Genomic DNA, 22,733 nt, shown 5'->3' on the forward strand with positions numbered 1-22,733 from the left:
CATGACTACGTCACTTCCGTCAATATTTTAGCGGCAGTAAAAGGGAAAAAAATACACTTTAAATTAAAATAAAAAGGAAACTTAAACCCCAACATACTATTTGGATACATTTTACATTTTTGATATGCGAGTATTGTCTTTCACATTATATTATTTTGTGTGTGTAATATCTCTACGTATTTGTTTACTAGTATTTTTGAATGTCTTTTTAAATCTTCTATTAGTTTTTATTACGGTGTCTTGTTTTCGTTCCGTATTATATTTTCCCCCAAGAAATAAAAAAAATAATAAAAATAATATGTATTTTCCGCCTTATACGTTGCTTGTGTGACATTTATTTCATCGAGTTGTCACATATTTTACAAGATTTTCGGTGATAATTTTCATCTAATACATTTTTTGGCTCGTCTTTTTTTCTTATTTACTATGGAGGACCAGGAGTGCAAAAATTCAATAAATAAATACACAATTAAATAAATAATTAAAAGTGTCATTAAAATACTTGTATTTCAATATTAATTATCTATTTCAATTTATATACATTTATTTCAATTTATATTCATTGAAATTGAAATAATTAAATAAAAATTGAAATAAATGAATAAAAATTTAAATAAATAAATATCGAAATAAATTTTGAAATAAATATGAATTCAAATAAATAAAAACAAATTGAAATAAATTTTTAAAAAATGGAAATAAATAAATAAATATCGAAATAAATAAATATTAATTGAAATAAATAAATAAAAATCTAAGTAAATATTAATTGAAATAAATAAATAAATAATAAAATACATGAATATAAATTGAAATAAATAAATATTCAAATAAATATTGAAATGAATAAATAAATGTTACAATAGAAGCATTTCAATGACACTTTTAACTATTTACTTAATTGTGTATTTATTTATTGAATTTTTGCACTCCTGGTACTCCATAATTAACAAGATTTAACGTGTATTGAATTTCATCTGCTTTCCAGAAACCAGATGAACTAGCTACAAATAAACACTAGAGGTCACTAATGTCCTATTTTGAAAAATGCATCGTAAAACCATTCATTTTTCAGATTTTAAGTATACTGTATTGACAAAAATCAATTGTTATACAATCATAACGAACCACAGCTGGATTTTTATGCATTTTCCCCCAAAGAGTGCTAGCAAATTGGAATTACAAAATTACAAAAAATAATATTAATCCCTCATACTCACAAGGATATCCAACAGATGTATACAAAGAAAAATATCAATTCGTGAACACTAACCTGTTAATAAACCAAACTGCTTGTATATACAAATATGCTTTTTTAAAAAGTGCTCTAAAACATCATTACTAAGTTAGTGTTTTTTTAAAGCACTTGACGTCATGGTTAACGTGTTGTATGACGTTCCCCTCATCATAATGCTTGGCTGGAAGGGACCACGACGTCCAAGATGTCATCGTCCCAGTATAAAAAGAAGAATAAAACAACTAATCTTTTTGTGGATTTGTTTGGACTTCAGCGTCTGACTTAAAAGAGTTGACTATAACGATACATGATGTGTTTGTACGTCGCTAGGATACATTTTGTGTCCGTTTTCAAAGTCTTAAAATGTATGAGTTGTTTCACAGTGGACGCTAGCTAGTTTAGCTATCGTTGATTAATTAAATAACGTCGAAAATCAATTGTTTGTCATTTTTATTTTTTTAAATCCCAAAAGTAATAAACACAAATATAAAATGAATGTGCATTTTTAAAATGTATGCATTTATTTTGGGCGTTATTTTGTCTTTTTATATCCGGAACATTTGAAATGTCGCCCGCTGTTTAGTTCCTACACGGAACATTTTAACAGATGGACAACATGGATGTGGATACACATATATTTCGATTTTCCTAGTTCGTTGACTAAAATTTTAGCACTGTGTCATATCTCCGTCTTATATTAGACTAGAAATTGAAATATGTACTTTACATTATATACTTAACGATCAACTAAAAGCTATTTTAACGCGAAATGGCTGATTTGAACAGTAAAACGTCGTCTCCTGGTGATAACGTCACACCCTGCGACGGAGACAACGTGGAAGATGAAGTCAACAAACAAGACTTTTTAAGCCTTGCGGAAGATAAAAATGGAGGAGAGCAAAGTTTGGTGTCTGCTTTTAAGCAAATTAAGCTGGAGAAAGAAGCGCAGAAGAATTGGGACTTGTTCTACAAAAGGAATACTACCAATTTTTTCAAGGATAGACACTGGACTAGCAGGGAGTTCGAGGAGCTCAAGACGTGTAGACAGGTTTGTTTTTGTTTACTTTTTTTGAAACTGCAAGAGTTTAAAGTTTGAACGCAGCGTTGACGATGTAATATTGTGTTTTTTTTTTTCAATGAATTAAAGCAACACTTGGTAACTTTTCAACCTTTATAACATATTTTCATAAAATTTGTGATAATATGCGACTGAAAACTAATTGAATGACACCGCTTTTATAGCTTGAGTGGATCTGCACCGCTTTCACCAGCACTAGTTAACTTTTTGGAGGGTGTCGGGAAACCTGCCACAGAAAAAAACCTACAAATGTGCTGACTGCTTTACGGCATACGTCAACTTCCCCTCTCCCTATTCATTGTAAAGACCGACCGACGTACATGCGAACGCTTTTGCACGAATTCTGCAAAGTTGGCAGAGCAACAAGAGACAAAAAGTTTTGTCTGAAGAGGGGGGAAAAAAAGCAGGCTACTAGGATACACATAAATAGTCATCATACATCTGTCTTCTTTAAGGCAAAACACTGCAGCTTCTGTCAGCCGGCGACACTAAAATCAACCAAAACTGAGAAGCTACCAAGTGTGTCTTTAAAATGTTTATTATAAAGATGAATTAAACACAATTACAGTATTTCGTTTCCTTTAAAGTGTATTTTTTAAAATCTTTTTAAAATTGATTTTTGATTTTTATTGAATTTTATTTTGTCAAATTTTTGTATTTTTATTAGGGCTGTCAAAATGTATTTTATAATTAATAATTAATTAATTAATTAATTTTTTAATTAATCACGTTAAAATATTTTATGCAATTAACTAGAGGTGGGAATCTTTGGGCACCTAACGATTCGGTTAGGATTACGATTCAGAGGTTACGATTCAATTATAAATCGATTATCGATGACCCCCCTCCCCGCTATTAGCTGCTTTTAATGTTTTGTACATTAGTTACAAAAACTGTTAAAAAAAACAAAAACAAAAATGCCTCGCAGGCTTAAATAAAATAAACGACTATTTCAGTATCAAGTTAACAGTTAAATACAAACAATAAATAATATACTCAAATCCGCATTCTGTATCAGCAGCTTTAAACTACATTCAATTAATTTAATGTTGTGAATCAACCGTTAAAGTTGTTAAATTTGCTCCCGTTATTCCATAATTTCTATTTTGTCTACTTTCGACATGTAAAAGTTTAAAACTATTTTAAAGATAGATTCAAGTCAATATTTTACCGATTTAGGAGTATTTTAGATAAAAAGTTAATTAGGTTCGCTTGGAAGGTTTGCTACAACAGCCTTGCAGGGAAGTCTGCTTTAAGATGGCGGCCGTTTACTAACGCCCGCGTCTAGGTTTCCGTACATGTGCTGCTAACGCCACCGAGTCTATTTTGCATCTAGTCCAATATAAATATGATATCCACCGTACCATTATGTGGACGTACTTTGTAGCAGCTGTCGGCAGCATTCAGGTATGTTATTGTTTCTTTATCTCGTGGCATGAGTTGAGCTAGAGCCGTGAGTTGAGCATTGGCATTACCCGAGGGGCCGGGTAGTGATAAGCATGATATTTAGCTACTCTCGCTCCGTTCCTCATTGTGTCCCGAAGACCACGCGGCGCGCTGAGTGTGTTTTACTTCCGCTTTACCTGGTATAATTCAATAATCGGAATTTGGATGTTTGTGAATCGTTCTCGAATCTTCCACGGCCGAATCGCGAATAATCTAAGAATCGGAAATTTCGCACACCTCTACAATTAACGCACATGCCCCGCGCAAACAGACTAAAATGACAGTACAGTGTAATGTCCGCTTGTTACTTGTTTTTTGGTGTTTGGCTCCCTCTGCTGGCGTTTGGGTTCAAATGATTTTATGGCTTAGTACCAAGAGTGAGCATGGTGTAATTATTGACATCAACAATGGTGAGCTACTAGTTTATTTTTTGATTGAAAATTTTACAAATTTTAATAAAACGAAAACATTAAGAGGGGTTTTGATATAAAATTTCTATAACTTGTACTAACATTTATCTTTTAAGAACTACAAGTCTTTCTATCCATGGATCGCTTTAATAGAATGTTAATAATGTTAAAGCCATCTTGTTGATTTATTGTTATAATAAACAAATACAGTACTTATGTACCGTGTGTTGAATGTATATATCCGTCTTATGTCTTATCCATTCCAACAATAATTTACAGAAAAATATGGCATATTTTATGGATGGTTTGAATTGCGATTAATTACGGTTAATTAATTTTTAAGCTGTAATTAACTCGATTAAAATTTGTAATCGTTTGACAGCCCTAATTTTTATCAGTTCATTTAAAAAAATAATTTTATTGTATTTGTTTTTTTTTTTTACTAAAAAACAAAACAAAACAATTTCACATTCAAAATACTAATCAAACACAATTTCATTTTTTAAACTTGTAGAAATGCCAATGGTGTAATCTCATTTGTTGTCATTTTATTTTCTATTTTCAAATGTTTGTTTTATTTAATTTATAAAAATAATTGTGTTGCATTCATTTTTTGCTTAATGCGGGAAGTTAATTACATTGTAGATTGAAAATATTTCATTTTATTTTTTTAATTACTATATTTGTAGAAACTTCAATGACGTAATCTCATTTTTGGGTGATTTCATATTTTCAATTTAACTTGTAAAGAATAATCTTATTGTCATTTTTAAAAATACAAATCATACTATATTAATTCAATAGAATTACGTTTTTTTTTTCTCAATGTATTTTCAACTGTTGAAAAATAATGATTTTATTTAAAAAAAAAAAGGATGTTACAATGTTTTTGTATTTTTTTTAGTGTGAGTCGCAGAGGTTGGTACTGCTTGAGGCTGGATGCGGCGTCGGGAATTGCATCTTCCCCCTCCTGGAGGACGAGCGCGACATCTTTGTCTACGCCTGCGACTTCTCACCCAGAGCTGTCGACTTTGTCAAAGTGAGATTTTACAGAGAAAAACTCGTCAAATAATTATACAGTGCTTTGCAAAAGTATTCGGCCCCCTTGAATCTTACAACCTTTCGCCACATTTCAGGCTTCAAACATAAAGATATGAAATTTAATTTTTTTGTCAAGAATCAACAACAAGTGGGACACAATCGTGAAGTGGAAAAGAATCAACAACAAGTGGGACACAATCGTGAAGTGGAACAACATTTATTGGATAATTTAAACTTTTTTAACAAATAAAAAACTAAAAAGTGGGGCGTGCAATATTATTCGGCCCCTTTACTTTCAGTGCAGCAAACTCACTCCAGAAGTTCAGTGAGGATCTCTGAATGATCCAATGTTGTCCTAAATGACCGATGATGATAAATAGAATCCACCTGTGTGTAATCAAGTCTCCGTATAAATGCACCTGCTCTGTGATAGTCTCAGGGTTCTGTTTAAAGTGCAGAGAGCATTACGAAAACCAAGGAACACATCAGTCAGGTCCGAGATACTGTTGTGGAGAAGTTTAAAGCCGGATTTGGATACAAAAAGATTTCCCAAGCTTTAAACATCTCAAGGAGCACTGTGCAAGCCATCATATTGAAATGGAAGGAGCATCAGACCACTGCAAATCTACCAAGACCCGGCCGTCCTTCCAAACTTTCTTCTCAAACAAGGAGAAAACTGATCAGAGATGCAGCCCAGAGCCCCATGATCACTCTGGGTGAACTGCAGAGATCTACAGCTGAGGTGGGAGAGTCTGTCCATAGGACAACAATCAGTCGTACACTGCATAAATCTGGGCTTTATGGAAGAGTGGCAAGAAGAAAGCCATTTCTCAAAGATATCCATAAAAAGTCTTGTTTAAAGTTTGCCACAAGCAACCTGGGAGACACACCAAACATGTGGAAGAAGGTGCTCTGGTCAGATGAAACCAAAATTGAACTTTTTGGCCACAATGCAAAACGATATGTTTGGTGTAAAAGCAACACAGCTCATCACCCTGAACACACCATCCCCTCTGTCAAACATGGTGGTGGCAGCATCATGGTTTGGGCCTGCTTTTCTTCAGCAGGGACAGGGAAGATGGTTAAAATTGACGGGAAGATGGATGCAGCAAAATACAGGAACATTCTGGAAGAAAACCTGTTGGTATCTGCACAAGACCTGAGACTGGGACGGAGATTTATCTTCCAACAGGACAATGATCCAAAACATAAAGCCAAATCTACAATGGAATGGTTCAAAAATAAACGTATCCAGGTGTTAGAATGGCCAAGTCAAAGTCCAGACCTGAATCCAATGGGGAGAATCTGTGGAAAGAGCTGAAGACTGCTGTTCACAAACACTCTCCATCCAACCTCACTGAGCTCGAGCTGTTTTGCAAGGAAGAATGGGCAAGAATGTCAGTCTCTCGATGTGCAAAACTGATAGAAACATACCCCAAGCGACTTGCAGCTGTAATTGGAGCAAAAGGTGGCGCTACAAAGTATTAACGCAAGGGGGCCGAATAATATTGCACGCCCCACTTTTCAGTTTTTTATTTGTTAAAAAAGTTTAAACCATCCAGTAAATGTTCTTCCACTTCACGATTGCGTCCCACTTGTTGTTGATTCTTGACAAAAAAATTAAATTTCATATCTTTATGTTTGAAGCCTGAAATGTGGCGAAAGGTTGCAAGATTCAAGGGGGCCGAATACTTTTGCAAGGCACTGTGTAAGCGAAAGACTTTACTTTTAAAGCTGAATTGTTTTTCGCCAACAGAAAAATCCCCTTTGTTCTCCCGAGCGCTGCGCCGTCTTCCAGTGCGACCTGACCCGCGACGACTTGCGAGACAACATTCCCGAGGGTAGCGTTGACGTCGCCACACTAATTTTCGTGCTGTCCGCCATCCATCCCGACAAGATGGCGCTGGCCGTGCGTAATATCCACAGGGTGAATTCATCATGCACGACTGAATTCTCGATGTTGTCCGAGCAGAGCGTCATTTCTTGGCCGTTCTCCTCAAAGGCGCTGAAAACTGGCGGCGCTGTTCTCTTCCGAGACTACGGCGTTCATGATCATGCGATGCGGAGGTTCAAAGCTAGCAGCAAATTGGCAGAAAATTTCTACGTAAGACAGGACGGGACCAGATCCTACTTCTTTTCCAAAGGTGGGAACTTGAATTTCCTGAATATGTGAATGCTTTCACAAGAACTAGTACTATAAATATTAGACATAAATCCCTTAAATTATTGGCTGCCATTGACGGCGCTAGATGTTCAATCCGAATGGGTCTCTTTATATACAGTATCTATATACAGTGGGGCAAATAAGTATTTACTCAACCACTAATTGTGCAAGTTCTCCCACTTGAAAATATTAGAGAGGCCTGTAATTGTCAACAAGGGTAAACCTCAACCATGAGAGACAGTGTGTGGGAAAAAAACCCCAGAAAATCTCATGGTTTGATTTTTAAAGAATTTATTTGCAAATCATAGTGTAAAATAAGTATTTGGCCAATACCAAAAGTTCATCTCAATACTTGGTTATGTACCCTTTGTTGGCAATAACGGAGGCCAAACGTTTTCTGTAACTCTTCACAAGCTTTTCACACACTGTTGCTGGTATTTTGGCCCATGCCTCCGTGCAGATCTGCTCTAGAGCAGTGATGTTTTGGGGCTGTCGTTGGGCAACGCGGACTTTCAACTCCCTCCACATATTTTCTACGGGGTTGAGATCTGAAGACTGGCTAGGCCACTACAGGGCCTTGAAATGCTTCTTACGAAACCGCTCCTTTGTTGCCCTGGCTGTGTCTCTGGGATCACTGTCATGTTGAAAGACCCAGCAACGCCTTATTTTCAATGCCCTTGCTGATGGAAGGAGATTTTCACCCAAAATCTCTCGATACATGGCCCCATTTATTCTTTCCTTTACACAGATCAGTCGTCCTGGTCCTTTTGCAGAAAAACAGCCCCAAAGCATGATGTTTCCACCACCATGCTTCACAGTGGGTATGATGTTCTTCGGATCCAATTCAGTATTCTTTCTCCTCCAAACACGAGAACCTGTGTTTCTACCAAAAAGTTCTATTTTGGTTTCATCTGACCATAACACATTCTCCCAGTCTTCTTCTGGATCATCCAAATGCTCTCTAGCGAACCGCAGACAAGCCTGGACGTGTACTGGCTTCAGCAGGGGGACACGTCTGGCAGTGCAGGATTTGAGTCCCTGGCGGCGCATTGTGTTACTAATAGTAGCTTTTGTTACTGTGGTCCTAGCTCTCTGTAGGTCATTCACTAGGTCCCCCGTGTGGTTCTGGGATTTTTGCTCACCGTTCTTGTTATCATTTTGACGCCACGGGGTGAGATCTTGCATGGAGCCCCAGATCGAGGGAGATTATCAGTGGTCTTGTATGTCTTCCATTTTCTAATAATTGCTCCCACAATTGACTTCTTTACACCAAGCGTTTTACCTATTGCAGATTCAGTCTTCCCAGCCAGGTGCAGGTCTACAATTTTGTCTCTGGTGTCCTTCGACAGCTCTTTGGTCTTGGCCATAGTGGAGTTTGGAGTATGACTGACTGAGGTTGTGGATAAGTGTCTTTTATACCGATAATGAGTTTTAAGAGGTGCCATTTATACAGGTAACGAGTGGCGCCTCGTTAGACCTTGTTAGAAGAGGTTAGACCTCTTTGACAGCCAGAAATCTTGCTTGTTTGTAGGTGACCAAATACTTCTTTTCCACTCTAATTTGGAATTAAATTCTTTAAAAATCAAACAATGTGATTTTCTGTTTTTTTTTTTCCCACATTCTGTCTCTCATGGTTGAGGTTTACCCATGTTGACAATTACAGGCCTCGCTAATCTTTTCAAGTAGGAGAACTTGCACAATTGGTGGTTGACTAAATACTTATTTGCCCCACTGTAATGGGGGGGGTCCTGATTTTTTTCACATGATTGTATGTTTGTAATGTATATTAGAAAATAATCTTAATTTGCTTCTTTTGACCAAAATTCTAACATGAGGTTCTCTACAGTTAGCTCATTGGCTGTCATTAACGACTTTGGACATTCGTTCATCCGCTGCCCACCCTCCCAAATCAAATGGATTTGACATTTCCTAGTTATAAACTAATTCAAAGAATTTTATTTTTGGTTTTTAAAAGCCACATGATTGGACGTCTATCATCGTCAACACAAAGGCGCATCGTTTACTAGTATGCACCCCACATCTGTGTGTTTCCAGACTTTCTGGCGGCGCTATTCTCTGAGGCGGGCTTCCGCTGCGTCGCCAACGAATACGTACGGCGGGAGACTGTCAACAAAAAAGAAGGACTTTGCGTTCCCAGAGTTTTCTTGCAAAGCAAGTTTATCAAACTACAATCATAAAGTCACCGTTTTGCTTGATATTTACTGTGATATAAATAAAGTTGTTGTTTTTTTTTTAGAAGGGATGACATTACATAATGACATATTGAGATCTAAAAGTACAGTTCCAAAAAAAAAACCTTGTTTTTGTTGAATGACAAGTGCCCTACAGTCATCCTGAGGAAGCCGACAGGAAGTGAAAGCTTTGCAAAAGGTCATGTGACCAGTCCTGCCTGAGGCTTTTACTTTGCGGTTACATAACTTCCACAATTTCGCTGACTGTCGTGACAACGTCACCTTTAAAACGACTGAAGTCACGACACAAATGTGCAGTGAATTATGAACACAAAAATCACAGGTAGTAGGGTTGCAACTATCGATTATTTACATAATCGATTAATCAGCCGATTACCTAAACGATTAATCGGATACATATTACCAATTACCCTGAGGTTGTTTTAAGCATGTTGAAAGTAACAATGAAAACAAAATGGGTGACTTTTTTTCCTTCAAAAATAATATTTTTATTACATCTTCCTGACTTGACTGTAGTTTACATTATCTTATTTGTTTGGCAACTAATTTATTTATCAATACCAGTGCAATATATCAGAGAAAGCAATTACAAATGCTTTGGTAGTAATATTTTCATTTACTTTGCTTGGAATGAAAAAAAACAAAAGAGAATGAAAAAAAAATCATTATTTTACACAAAACTCCAAAAATGGGCTGGACAAAAGTACTGGTACCCTCAGCCTAATACTTTGTAGCACAACCTTTAGACAATATACAGTGGGGCAAATAAGTATTTAGTCAACCACTAATTGTGCAAGTTATCCCACTTGAAAATATTAGAGAGGCCTGTAATTGTCAACATGGGTAAACTTGAACCATGAGAGACAGACTGTGGAGAAAAAAAAAAAAAACAGAAAATCACATTGTGTGATTTTCAAAGAATTTATTTGCAAATCATGGTGGAAAATAAGTATTTGGTCAATACCAAAAGTTCATCTCAATACTTTGTTATGTACCCTTTTTGTTGGCAATAACGGAGGCCAACCGTTTTCTGTAACTCTTCACAAGGTTTTCTCACACTGTTTCTGCCATTTTGGCCCATTCCTCCATGCAGATCTCCTCTAGAGCAGTGATGTTTTGGGGCTGTTGTTAAGCAACACAGACTTTCAACTCCCTTCACAGATTTTCCATGGGGTTGAGATCTGGAGACTGGCTAGGCCACTCCAGGACCTTGAAATGCTTCTTACGAAGCCACTCCTCTGTTGCCCTGGCTGTGTGTTTGGGATCATTGTCATGCTGAAAGACCCAGCCACGTCTGATCTTCAATGCCCTTGCTGATGGAAGGAGATTTTCACTCAAAATCTCTCGATATATGGCCCTATTCATTCTTTCCTTTACACAGATCAGTCGTCCTGGTCCCATTGCAGAAAAACAGCCCCAAAGCATGATGGTCCCCCACCCCCCCCCCATGCTTCACAGTGGGTATGGTGTTCTTCGGATGCACTTCAGTATTCTTTCTACGCCAAACAAGAGAACCTGTGTTTCTATCAAAAAAATCTATTTTGGTTTCATCTGACCCTAACACATTCTCCCAGTCCTCTTCTGGATCATCCAAATGCTCTCTAGCGAACCACAGACGGGCCTGGACGTGTACTTTCTTCAGCAGGGGGACACGTCTGGCAATGCAGGATTTGAGTCCCCGGCGGCGCATTGTGTTACTGATCGTAGCCTTTATTACTGTGGTCCCAGCTCTCTGTAGGTCATTCACTAGTTCCCCCCGTGTGGTTCTGGGATTTTTGCTCACCGTTCTTGTTATCATTTTGACGCCACGGGGTGAGATCTCGCATGGAGCTCCAGATCGAGGGAGATTATCAGTGGTCTTGTATTATATGTAGTGGTCTTCCTTTTTCTAATTATTGCTCCCACAGTCGATTTCTTTACACCAAGCGTTTTACCTATTGCAGATTCAGTTTTCCCAGCCTGGTGCAGGTCTACAATTTTGTCTGTGGTGTCCTTGGACAGCTCTTTGGTCTTGGCCATAGTGGAGTTTGGAGTGTGACTGACTATTGGTGTGCAAAATTTCCGATTCTTAGATTATTCGCGATTCGGCCGTGGAAGATTCGAGAACGATTCACAAACATCCAAATTCTGATTATTGAAATATGCCAAGTAAAGCGGAAGTACACAACACTCAGCGCGCCGTGCGGTCTTCGGGACGGAACGGAGCGAGAGTAGCTAAACATCATGCTTCCCATTACCCGGCCCCTCGGGTAATGCCAATGCTCAACTCACGGCTCTAGCTCAACTCATGCAACGAGATAAAAAAACACAACAACATACCTGACTGCTGCCGAAAATCTGCTCCAAAGTACATCCATATGTTACGGTGGATATCATTTATATAGGACTAGATGCAATATAGATTTGGTAGTGTTAGCAGCACATCTACAAAAAGCTAGATGCGGGCGTTATAAACGGCCTCCATCTTAGAGCAGTACACTTCGCTGCAAGGCTGTTGTAGCGAACCTTCCAAGCAAACCTAATTAACTTTTTATCTAAAATACTCCTAAATCGGTAAAATATTGACTTGAATCTATCTTTAAAATAGTTTTAAAACTTTCACATGTCGAAAGTAGACAAAAGAGAAATTCTGGAATAACGGGAGCAATTTTAACAAATTTAATGGTTGATTCACAACATTAAATTAATTGAATGTAGTTTAAAGCTGCTGATACAGAATGGGGACTGGAGTTTTTTATTCAATGTTATTTTTGTATATTTGTTTACTGCTATATGTTAACTTGATACTGAAATAGTAGTGTGGTTTAGCGTGAGAGTAGTTTTGAACAATTTTGGAACTAATGTACAAAACATTAAAAAAAAAAAAAAAAAAAAAAAAGGAGGGGGGGTGCATCAATAATCGTTTTATAATCGAATCGTAATCATAATCGAATCGTTAGGTGCCCAAAGATTCCCAGCTCTATGACTGACTGAGGTTGTGGACAGGTGTGTTTTATACCGATAATGAGTTAAAAACAGGTGCCATTAATACCGGTTACGAGTGGAGCCTCGTTAGAAGAAGTTAGACCTCTTTGACAGCCAGAAATCTTTCTTGAAAGAAAGGAATATTAACTTACGTTTGATCATGGAAGGACATGGAAGGAAAAGTTCTCCTCAGATACATCCTGCCATGTAAGCTGCACACAACAACTGCACGCCGCTCTCACCATTAACAACTTCGCCTTGTCGTTAAACATTAAGAAGCCCGCTTCACAAAGATACCATGTTGGAAATTGTAGCAAGGTTTTCAATGCTCTCGTAGCGATGTCAGGATATTCCAGAATGACTTTGATCCAGAACCTCGGTAGAGTTGTTGTCTCAAATGTACGTTTATTAAGGTCGCCGTCATTTGCGATCTCTACAAGTTGATCTTCCTGTTGCACAGACATGCTCGGTTTATTCACAAACGGGTCACGAATCCACTCCTTCGCAGTTCGTGGGTCTTCGAGGTTGTAGGCTCGTCAGGTGCCCTTTTCGCCGTAAAAATATTTCCAAAGACGTCTGTTTTCCAGTCATCTTCGCTTGTGTGGGGGCTAATTATTTCCGGGAACAAATGTGCTGCGCCCGCGGCCTTGCAATACGTTATTATCGAGGACAAGCGCACATATATATATTACATAAACAAACAAGATGTACTGCTAGCAGTCCAATCAATGGATTTCTATGACGAGTATTATATCTAGAGTAGACAGGGATATCGTTGTGTTAAGCAGGGGCACAGGGTTAATTCAGCCAGAATGCGGTCGTTATTAAATTATTATTTCTATGTGGCCCGGTAGCAAATGCGCCACGGACCGGTACCGGTCAGCGGCCCGGTAGATGGGGACCCCTGCTCTAGAGGACATCTGCATGGAGGAATGGGCCAAAATACCAGCAACAGTGTGTGAAGAGTAACAGAAAACGTTTGGGCTCCTTTATTGCCAACAAAGGTTACATAACAAAGTATTGAGATGAACTTTTGGTATTGACCAAGCACGGTACTTATTTTCCACCATGATTTATAAAATAAATCTTTAAAAATCAAACTGATTTTTTTTTTCCCCCACATTCTGTCTCTCATGGTTGAGGTTTACTAAGCCTGTCGCAATATGCAATAATTCCATTTATCGCACGATAAATAAAAATGAAGGCGGTAATTTTTCTGCTGCGATTTATCGCCTCGCGTGCACGTGCGTGCGGCAGACGTGCTGTTAAAAGTTCGGATTCCTTGTTACCAACTGCGCAAAATGCATCTTCGTTCCATGTCCGGCAAAAAATAGCGCAGGAGCCAATAGTTCCCATTATTGTTCAACGTATACCTACCGCGTCAGTGCTCCGGATTGACTGCGGACCATCCCCGGCGTGCCGGTGTTGTTGACGTGTGGGCGCTTCCGTCAGGGGTGACATTTCACGGGGGGCGGCAATTTTTCGGCACAACACCGGATATTTACAACGAAGTCCGCCAAAACATTGTTACCGACTTGGCTGCTACGAACAACCTCGCTTTGACAACGGACAGCTGAATTGACATGATGAACATTGAGTGGCAAATTAAGAGCACTGTGCTTCAAACTCGTCCCGATTGTCATATGCTGGTGTTGTGCAGTTATGAGCAGGCCTGACTTCTGTGGCGTTTGCTAACTTTTTAAATGCGCGCACACACTAGATATAACGAAATAGCAAACTAGATGTGCTACGTCCCATTCCATTGGCTACGTGAGCCCAGAGTGATTATGGGACACGTAGTCCATATACCACATCGATGAATTATAAACCGCCATGACTGAACGAATGGAAGTTAAGAAGGCCAAATCAATCCATACCAGTGACTATAGATAATGCTGCAAATATTGTTAATTCAGTATGTGACACAGATGAATTCGTACCACAAATAGGATGTCTTGCTCATGTAGTAAACCTAGCTGCTAAGAGAGCTGTAGCAATCATCAGTGTGCCCCGCCTCACTTTACAAACAGTAAAGATTGTTCTCAGCACTTTTATACTAAATTTCTTCAGATCAGTAAAAAGTAAGCACATAAATATTATGCACTAAAATGCATGTTTATATGATGGCAATTTAATTTTTGCTCGTTAGCAAAAAAAAAAAAAAAAAAATTTTTTTTTTTCCAGAGCATTAAATGTATTGAATCGGATCGAAAATCGTGTCCCCCGTATCGAAAATCGTACCGAACCGGGACTTAACTGTATCGTTGCATCCCTATGGAACACCGTTGCAGAAGCTATGAGGGGAAGAGTTTTCATTTTCCTAAATGCTTAAGTTATTAAGTGCAATTTTTTAATTTTTTCTTGAAAAACACATTTATTCTGTGTTTCTGTACGGTATTAATATCGTTGTCTTTTACTTAAGAGGCATGGTCTATTGGTTTTAGTTGTGATTTCTTAAAAAGTATTTTTTAATTTAAGAGTAAATATTGCGTTTAAATGGGTGTACTTGATCTATTAATATATACTATATTCGCACTGTTATTGTAAAAAAATTTTTTTTTTTTATGTGGGGTGGCGCAATAATATCGCATATCGCAATCATTTATGAGATAAATTATCGCACACTAAAATTTGTTATCGCGACAGGCCTAAGGTTTACCCATGTTGACAATTACAGGCCTCTAATATTTTCAAGTGGGAGAACTTGCACTATTAGTGGTTGACTAAGTACTTATTTGCCCCACTGTATATAGTAATAAATAAACCAGCTGTTTACCAAGCATGACACTATTAACCATTTACTCAACATGTCCTCTTTTATTGCCACTGTCACAACCTCGGAGAATTATCAAGGTGGAGACACTTCCCGTCTCCTTTCCTGTGGTCTACGTGTCACGCCAACACTAGCACACATCCTGTTATTCCCCTCGTTGTCGGAAGAGCACCTAAGTGTCAAGGTGGCCTTTATTTACGTACTTAGCTCATTACCGAAGCGTCCCCATAAGTTGACAAGGGACAAATTGCCATCCATGGGGTCAGTAGAGCGTGTAGAATCCAAAATGTTTCATCCCAATCGGATGGATTATCATCAAAGGCAGAAATAAGAGCAGATTTAATGCTTTGATCGGCGTGTGGACTACAAAATGCCTCTAAATAGGAACGTCTGTTCAATATTAGATCTGAGACAAAATACCATTTGGCAATACTAGATGTCACGAGTCAAAAAAACAATGGATCACAAAATACAGACTAGATGCATTTCCACAGGATTTGAGCTTTATAGCCCATAAATATAAGTCAAATGAGGCAGGTAGGATCAATTAATGCTTCTTTTATGTAAGCAATTCACGAACAAAACCAGTAAACCTGTTACTGTTGATTGCATATGAGACGACAATTCATTTCACAGATGTTTATTGGTCATCAACACACCATAGAACTAATGTTCAGACATATAAAGTTAAACACATCTAAATTAATCGTTGTAAAACGTTAGCATTGTACAGGGCCCCCAGGTGCCAGGATAGAAAAAATAAAAAATCATAGCTAATCTGTACCCACAGTTTACTCATCTGTGGGTACCGTTTAGTAATCTGTACCCACAGTTTACTAATCTGTACCCACAGATTACTAAACGGTACCCACAGATTAGTAAACTGTACCCACAGTTTAGCAATCTGTACCCACAGTTTACCAAACTGTACCCACAGTTTACTAATCTGTACCCACAGATTATATACCCACATTATTTGATGTCAAATAATTATTTCTTTATGTGGGATTTTTTCCCCACTGAATAAATGCACTTGTATTGAAGGTTGGATTTTTTTCTTTTTTTCCATTAAGGTTCCATATTATTTGAATTAAAAAAAATATTAGAAGCTAAAAAACACATCTTAACCAGGGGTGCCAATAATTATGGAGGGCACTGTATATATGTACTTATTCGAGCATTTTCAAGGATTTCAACTTTTCAAGGACCCTTACATACACCGTAATAAAGTACTGTACTTGAAAATGTATACTTTTGACAACTTTTCACTTCTTGCTCGAAAGAAATACTAATTGTGAGAGCGCTGCAGGACATTGAACATTTTGACTATCGTCGACTGCTGCACATGAAAGAACGCAAAATGAGTTAACTAAGTAAGAGATAATTAAATATAAAGGACCAGTAGGTCTGCGTCACTCACTCGGGCAATTAAAATTAATTGGTTGCTAAAAATGGGTCACAAAAGAAGCGATTGTAAACGAAGTGGGAAGAAAAATGCTAGTTTTTTGAATCAATAGAATGAGTCCAATAATAATAATCTTGTTAAATATTATGACATTGTCAATCAAAACTTTGTACTTTGTGGTTTTGAGTTTTGACGTCACTATATAACTAGTTTATCAAGAGTAGACGTCCAGTCCATTGGAAGTGGGAGGGTTGGCAGTAAGGCTGCAGCTATCGATTTATTTTAGTAGTCGATTAATCGATGAACTAGTTTGTTCGAATAATTTGTATCAAAAATAAATAAATGAGGACAATTGGCGAACTTACATAGCAAAAGCTAGCTTAAATGCTATAAAATGCTACCTTTTTTTTTTTTTTTTACAATGCTTTTAAAGGGATCCTCTATTTTTAAGACAAGTAATTCTTAAAAGATAAATGTTAGTATGAGTTATAATAATTTGATATTAAAACCCCTCTTTATGTTTTTGTTTTAATAAAGTTTGTAAAATTATTTTAAGTGATAGATCGCCATTCTTGTTACGTCGCAATGCGTGACGTCACCGGGCCCGTTGACGAAATTCCAGCATGTCACTCGTTAGCTTTCCCAACGTGTCGTCAGTTCTACCCTTCCTATTTGAACCAGATCTGAAAAGTGAAGAGCAGGACAGCACTGTCGGTCGTTCACAAGATGAGCTTCAGGGAAAAATGCGTGCAGCAAATACCTGATAAGACAAAAGTTGGGCAAAACTGGTGATGCGAGAGAGAGTGCTGTTGAACTCCGGTTGGGAGCGAGAGTGTATGCTGTCCGGTTTTATTAGCAGATATTCAAGGTAAGCATATTGCGTTTTCAAACTTATCCCAATATAATTATGTAGATTGTTAGCATCCAGAGCTGTTGTGTGCTTTACATACAGTACAGGCCAAAGAGCACACCTTGTGTAATCCATGTCTTGTACATTGTAACACGTGGTAGCTAGGATACGTGTATAAAAGTACTAAAAAGGGGAGAAGCTTCCACTTATGCACATTTATTCACAACAAATAATATTTCAACTAGGGCTGCAGCTATCGAATATTTTAGTAATCGAGTAATCGACTAAAAATTCTATCGATTAATCGAGTAATCGGATAAAACAAATATATTTTTAGGTGAAGAGCAATTATAAATATACATGAGAAAACAAGACATTTCATCTAATTTTGAACCATTTTCAGTCAATCAATGTCTTTATTTTTGATGTATATTGTTGAAAACAGCCAACAATTGCATCTCAGATGTAACTAGAATTAAAAAAAAAAAAAAAAAAGAAGACTAATTCACTGCTTTCACTCAAAAAACTTTAGATCTTATTACAAAAAAATATATATATATCTTACCTAAAAATGCCGTTACGCTTGATAACACACATCACTTAAAAGTTTGGATTTTTTCCCACGTCTTTCAATTGAATTTCTCTTTGTGTCAAGCCATTTTTAAGTTCTAGTTAAGTTTTAAGTTAGTCTAAACTGTAAGTCCTGATAGGATTTTGAGTTTTTGCAGTGTTCAAAATAAATGTATGATACAAGCTGTATTGGAGCACATTAGCACCAGTGCTACTTGGTGTTTTATCCAGCAATGACTACTGAGCTAAAATTGATAGTTAGCATGATTAAGTTTTTATTTTACACCCTCATCACTCCACAATGCTATGTTATGTTAAAGCCTGTAAGACACGTTAGCCAAGCATCGACAGTGGTCATAATTAATAGAAACCTAGCCCTCCGCAGGGCTAACGTGACTTCAGAACAGGAACGTTAATCTTATTTATTAGCGCTTAGCGCTCTTTATTAGCGCTTAGCGCTCTACTGCTTTAAGATGGCGGCTGTTTACTAAAGCTGCCCAGACGCGGCCGAGTCTGTCATTTAGCATCTAGTTCAACATACATGTGATTTCTATGAGACGCATGAGACGCTACCTGTACCAACGTAGCATCGTGCGGGCTAGTATTTAGCAACGTCGGCGTTGTTTGTGGCGGCTGTCGGCTGCAGTAAGTCCCCCCCCCCCCCCCCCTTCTTCCTCTCCGCACGTGACAGCGCGTTGTCCCGCATTAAAAGTAGTCCGAGCAAAACGTGATGCTTAGAGCTGTCAAAATAAACGATTACTCGAGGTGAATAAAATTACTCGGATCAGTTTTTAAACTCGAGTTACTCGAGTTGCTCGAGTACTCGTTTCAGCTCTAATTTCAACCTTGACCACTCTTCACTCAGGAGCTCAGCAGTACGCAAACACGCGTTCCCTGACGAACTACAACATTGTTGGAAGGTCCAAGTCAGAGTCACTGTCGTCACTGTAGCGTGCCATAGTGCTTTAATTATTTAGTATGATTTGGGGAAAACTCCCACGAAGAATAGTCAACAAAAAAGATAGCAATAGTAATCCAAATCCGCGTTTTTTACTCACTCGAAGATCCAGGAATTAGACCGATCCCATGGCAATGTCTTAGCCGCGATTAGGCCGTCGATTCCACAAAATAGACTGATCTGAAAAGCCGCTGTGGGACCAACGAATCAAAAAAAATGGACAGATCCGAAACCAATATTGCAGACGCGGTGGGACCGTCGGATCCAGAAAATAGACGGATCCCTTACTTGACTGAGGATCCAGTAAAAATGTTCGGGCGCCAGTTGTAACGTGTGGTGGGTAGGATACGTGCATACAGGTACCAAAAAGGGGGAGAAGCTTCCACTTATGCACATTTATTCGCTAAAAATAATAATTCCACCTTTACCACTGACTTCACTCCCCTTGTTTCAATTTGACTGGAAATTGCATCCAAAAGCAGCACATCGTGGCATTTTACTTTGCGAGTTCAGGCAGCAATACACAATTGTTGAACACGCTACACATTTGGAAAGATCCCAATGACGTCATCACTGCGAGCCCGCAAACCGTGGCGCCAACTAACGGTCAAAATATGGACTGAATATTATAAAATATTGCCATTGAGTTAACATTTTATGTGTTTCTAACAGCATATTTTACTACAAGAGAACAATTGTGGTTTATTAGAGCCTACATGTATTTAAGTTAGAGGATTTAAAGGAGGTTCAAACACATATTCCCACAAAAACAGCTAAATATACCTATGCATTAAAAAACATTAGCTCAAACAAAAACTTAGCTAATGTTGGTCTTAACAGGAAGCAGCTGGATTCAGCCATGTGAAATGAGGTATGTCATATTCACTGTCGCCACGAGAAGGCAGTGTATCCACCCAAATCAATAAAACTAAATGCAAATATTTTCAAAACAAACCGTTCCAACTAGGGTTGTTCCGATCATGTTTTTTTGCTCCCGATCCGGTCCCGATCGTTTTAGTTTGAGTATCTGCTGATCCCGATATTTCCCGATCCGATTGCTTTTTTTTTTTTGCTCCCGATTCAATTCCAATCATTTCCGATAATTTTTCCCAATCATATACATTTTGGCAATGCATTAAGAAAAAAATGAATAAAACTCGGACAAATATATACATTCAACATACAGTACATAAGTACTGTATTTGTTTATTGTGACAATAAATCCTCAAGATGGCATTTACATTATTAACATTCTTTCTGTGAGAGGGATCCACGGATAGAAAGACTTGTGACTTTGTATATTGTGACTAAATATTGCCATCTAGTGTATTTGTTGAGCTTTCAGTAAATGATACTGCAGCCATGCCCAAATGCATGATGGGAAGTGGAACCATGACTGTGCGTCGTGGTACCAATTGATATATCTTCTCTGCGTTGGGAAATAACATAGGGTGTTAAGAAAAAGATCAATTACTACCTTTCTTCCCCACATTGCTTCCCACGATATTTTTAATTGTAGGGAGAGGGATTGTAAGTCTTTAGCCAATTTAAAAAAAAGGCTCCAAAGGCTGCCAAATTTCACTTTACTCATTTTACACTGCCTGCTCTATATATAGGTAAAACGGCGCCATTACAGATTGAACGCGACAATGCGTGAGTGGGTCATGCAGCGCATGCGTTAATAGCGTTATATTTAATGTGATAAATTTTTTTAAAAAATTAACAGGATAAATTTGATAACCCTCCTGGATGAGTGTAACATATTAGGTCTGTAACGTTAAATATGATTAGAAAACGATTTAATTAGAACATATATATATATATATATATATATATATTAAAAAAAAGTCCGATATTTTTTTGCCGATTCTGATACTTTGAAAATGACTTGATCGGGATGCCGATCGATCAGGACATCTCTAATTACAACCCAACCTTAATTAAACGAATACTCGAAGCAGCAAAATTTAATTTGAATCTTTTTTCTAATCGAATTACTCGACGATTAATCGTTGCAGCACTAGATGGCAGCGAATGAACGTTCGTCTTCAAATGAAGGATGTCTACTCTTGACAAACACATTTCAATTCACAGTAGAAGGACAATTGGACATCATGTAGCTACAAGAAATTGCATTTTCTACCTTGCTACCTCAAAACGAGCATCATTACGATTGTCTTTTGAGAAACTAAAATAATCATCCGCGTGAGCGGTTCGACATTTTTGCCGACAACAAAGCATCACAGTCCACTGTCCAGACTATTGGATCAAACTCTAATGAAGACTAATCGCAACCAAGGATGCGATGCTAATGCCGGCTAATTGTATTCCACATTTCTGGGCACTGCTTCTAATCAGATGAGATGCTCTCGAAAGCCCAGCTGCGCTGAGACAATGTGTTTTTTGTTCATGTTTCTAAGAACCGAAAGCCTCGTCAAATAACATACATACAGATTTGGATAGTACAGTATGTTATGGCATATTTCGGTCAGGTCCAAAGAACAGTAGCAGTCACACTGCGCTACTGATAGCGAGCCATTATCTGTGTGTGGGGGAAGATGTAATCAGATTACAAGGTTCAAGAACAAAAAGAGTGGCAAAAAAATCCCCATGTCCCAGTTTGAATGGCATTCACACGCATTGATTTAAACGCAGTTTAATGATTCAAGGTTGATTTATTTGGGAACAGTTAGGAGTAAACATTTTGTGTTTTCAAACAAATTTTAGCTAGTCTGTTACTATATTTTATTAAAATTCTCAATATTAGTGGCAGCCAACCGGGGATCTGGAAGCCATAGTAATAGGCAGTAAGGCAAGGTTCATACTGCAGGTCTTAATGCACAATTCCGATTTTTTTGTCATATCTGTGTTTTTGACGTGCCCGTTCAGACTGGCTTTGTCCATTGAGCCCGCTGAAATATCACGCATGCACGCTAATTCACAGTCCGATATGTGCTGAGCAAACCGATCCGCATGCGAGGAGCATCAAAACAAATGACTACGCATGCTGGCTGAACATCATTCTAGGGTGGTCATATTTTCATTTCCAAACAGAGGGCACAAATAGCAGACATGAATAATCCCCGTTTAGTCCAATATTCAAAGTTTATATGGATTGATAGCATGCACGCACATTTGGACTGTTTTCCCCGACTCATACAGTACTTCTCATTTGGCGCACAGAAAGAAAACCGAGCATTCTCAGGCTTAAGCCCACCCATTTAATTTTTTTTATGGCTGTTGCCGCATTCAAGCTAGGTGTTAATGCTCCATCGCTACTGTAGCACTCAGTTTTTTTTTTCCGCTCTTTGCTGACGTAATTGCTGCATGAATTCCGATTTTGGGGGACTTGACAGTTCAGACCGCAGCCACATTTTTGAAAAATGTGGCCCAGATCGGATTTTAACCACATACAAAACAGACCTAGTAAGTAGTAGAACGGCTTTACATTAACTGACTTACATTTACTTGAGTAACTTTGAGAAAAATGTACTTCTTAGGGTAGTTTTACCACGCAATACTTTTTACTTTTACTTGAGTAGATTTGTAAAGAAACACTACTCTTACTCCACTACTTTGGGCTACACTAGAGTCATTACATTTTTCGACTTTATTATACAGATT

At 37.9% G+C, this 22,733-nt stretch overlaps 1 protein-coding gene across 1 annotated transcript; it reads left to right on the top strand.

The window, feature by feature from the left end:
- Nucleotides 1-1,828: 1,828 nt before the first annotated feature.
- Nucleotides 1,829-13,224, top strand: LOC130914712 (tRNA N(3)-methylcytidine methyltransferase METTL6-like). Its single transcript, XM_057834147.1, has 5 exons — nt 1,829-2,285; nt 5,076-5,210; nt 6,969-7,139; nt 7,215-7,356; nt 9,432-13,224. The coding sequence occupies exons 1-5, from the start codon at nt 2,007-2,009 to the stop codon at nt 9,572-9,574; spliced, it is 870 nt and encodes a 289-aa protein (XP_057690130.1). The 5' UTR covers nt 1,829-2,006; the 3' UTR covers nt 9,575-13,224.
- Nucleotides 13,225-22,733: the final 9,509 nt, after the last annotated feature.

The sequence above is a fragment of the Corythoichthys intestinalis genome, chromosome 4 (genome assembly GCF_030265065.1).
Source record: "Corythoichthys intestinalis isolate RoL2023-P3 chromosome 4, ASM3026506v1, whole genome shotgun sequence".
NCBI classification, from domain to species: Eukaryota; Metazoa; Chordata; class Actinopteri; order Syngnathiformes; family Syngnathidae; genus Corythoichthys; species Corythoichthys intestinalis.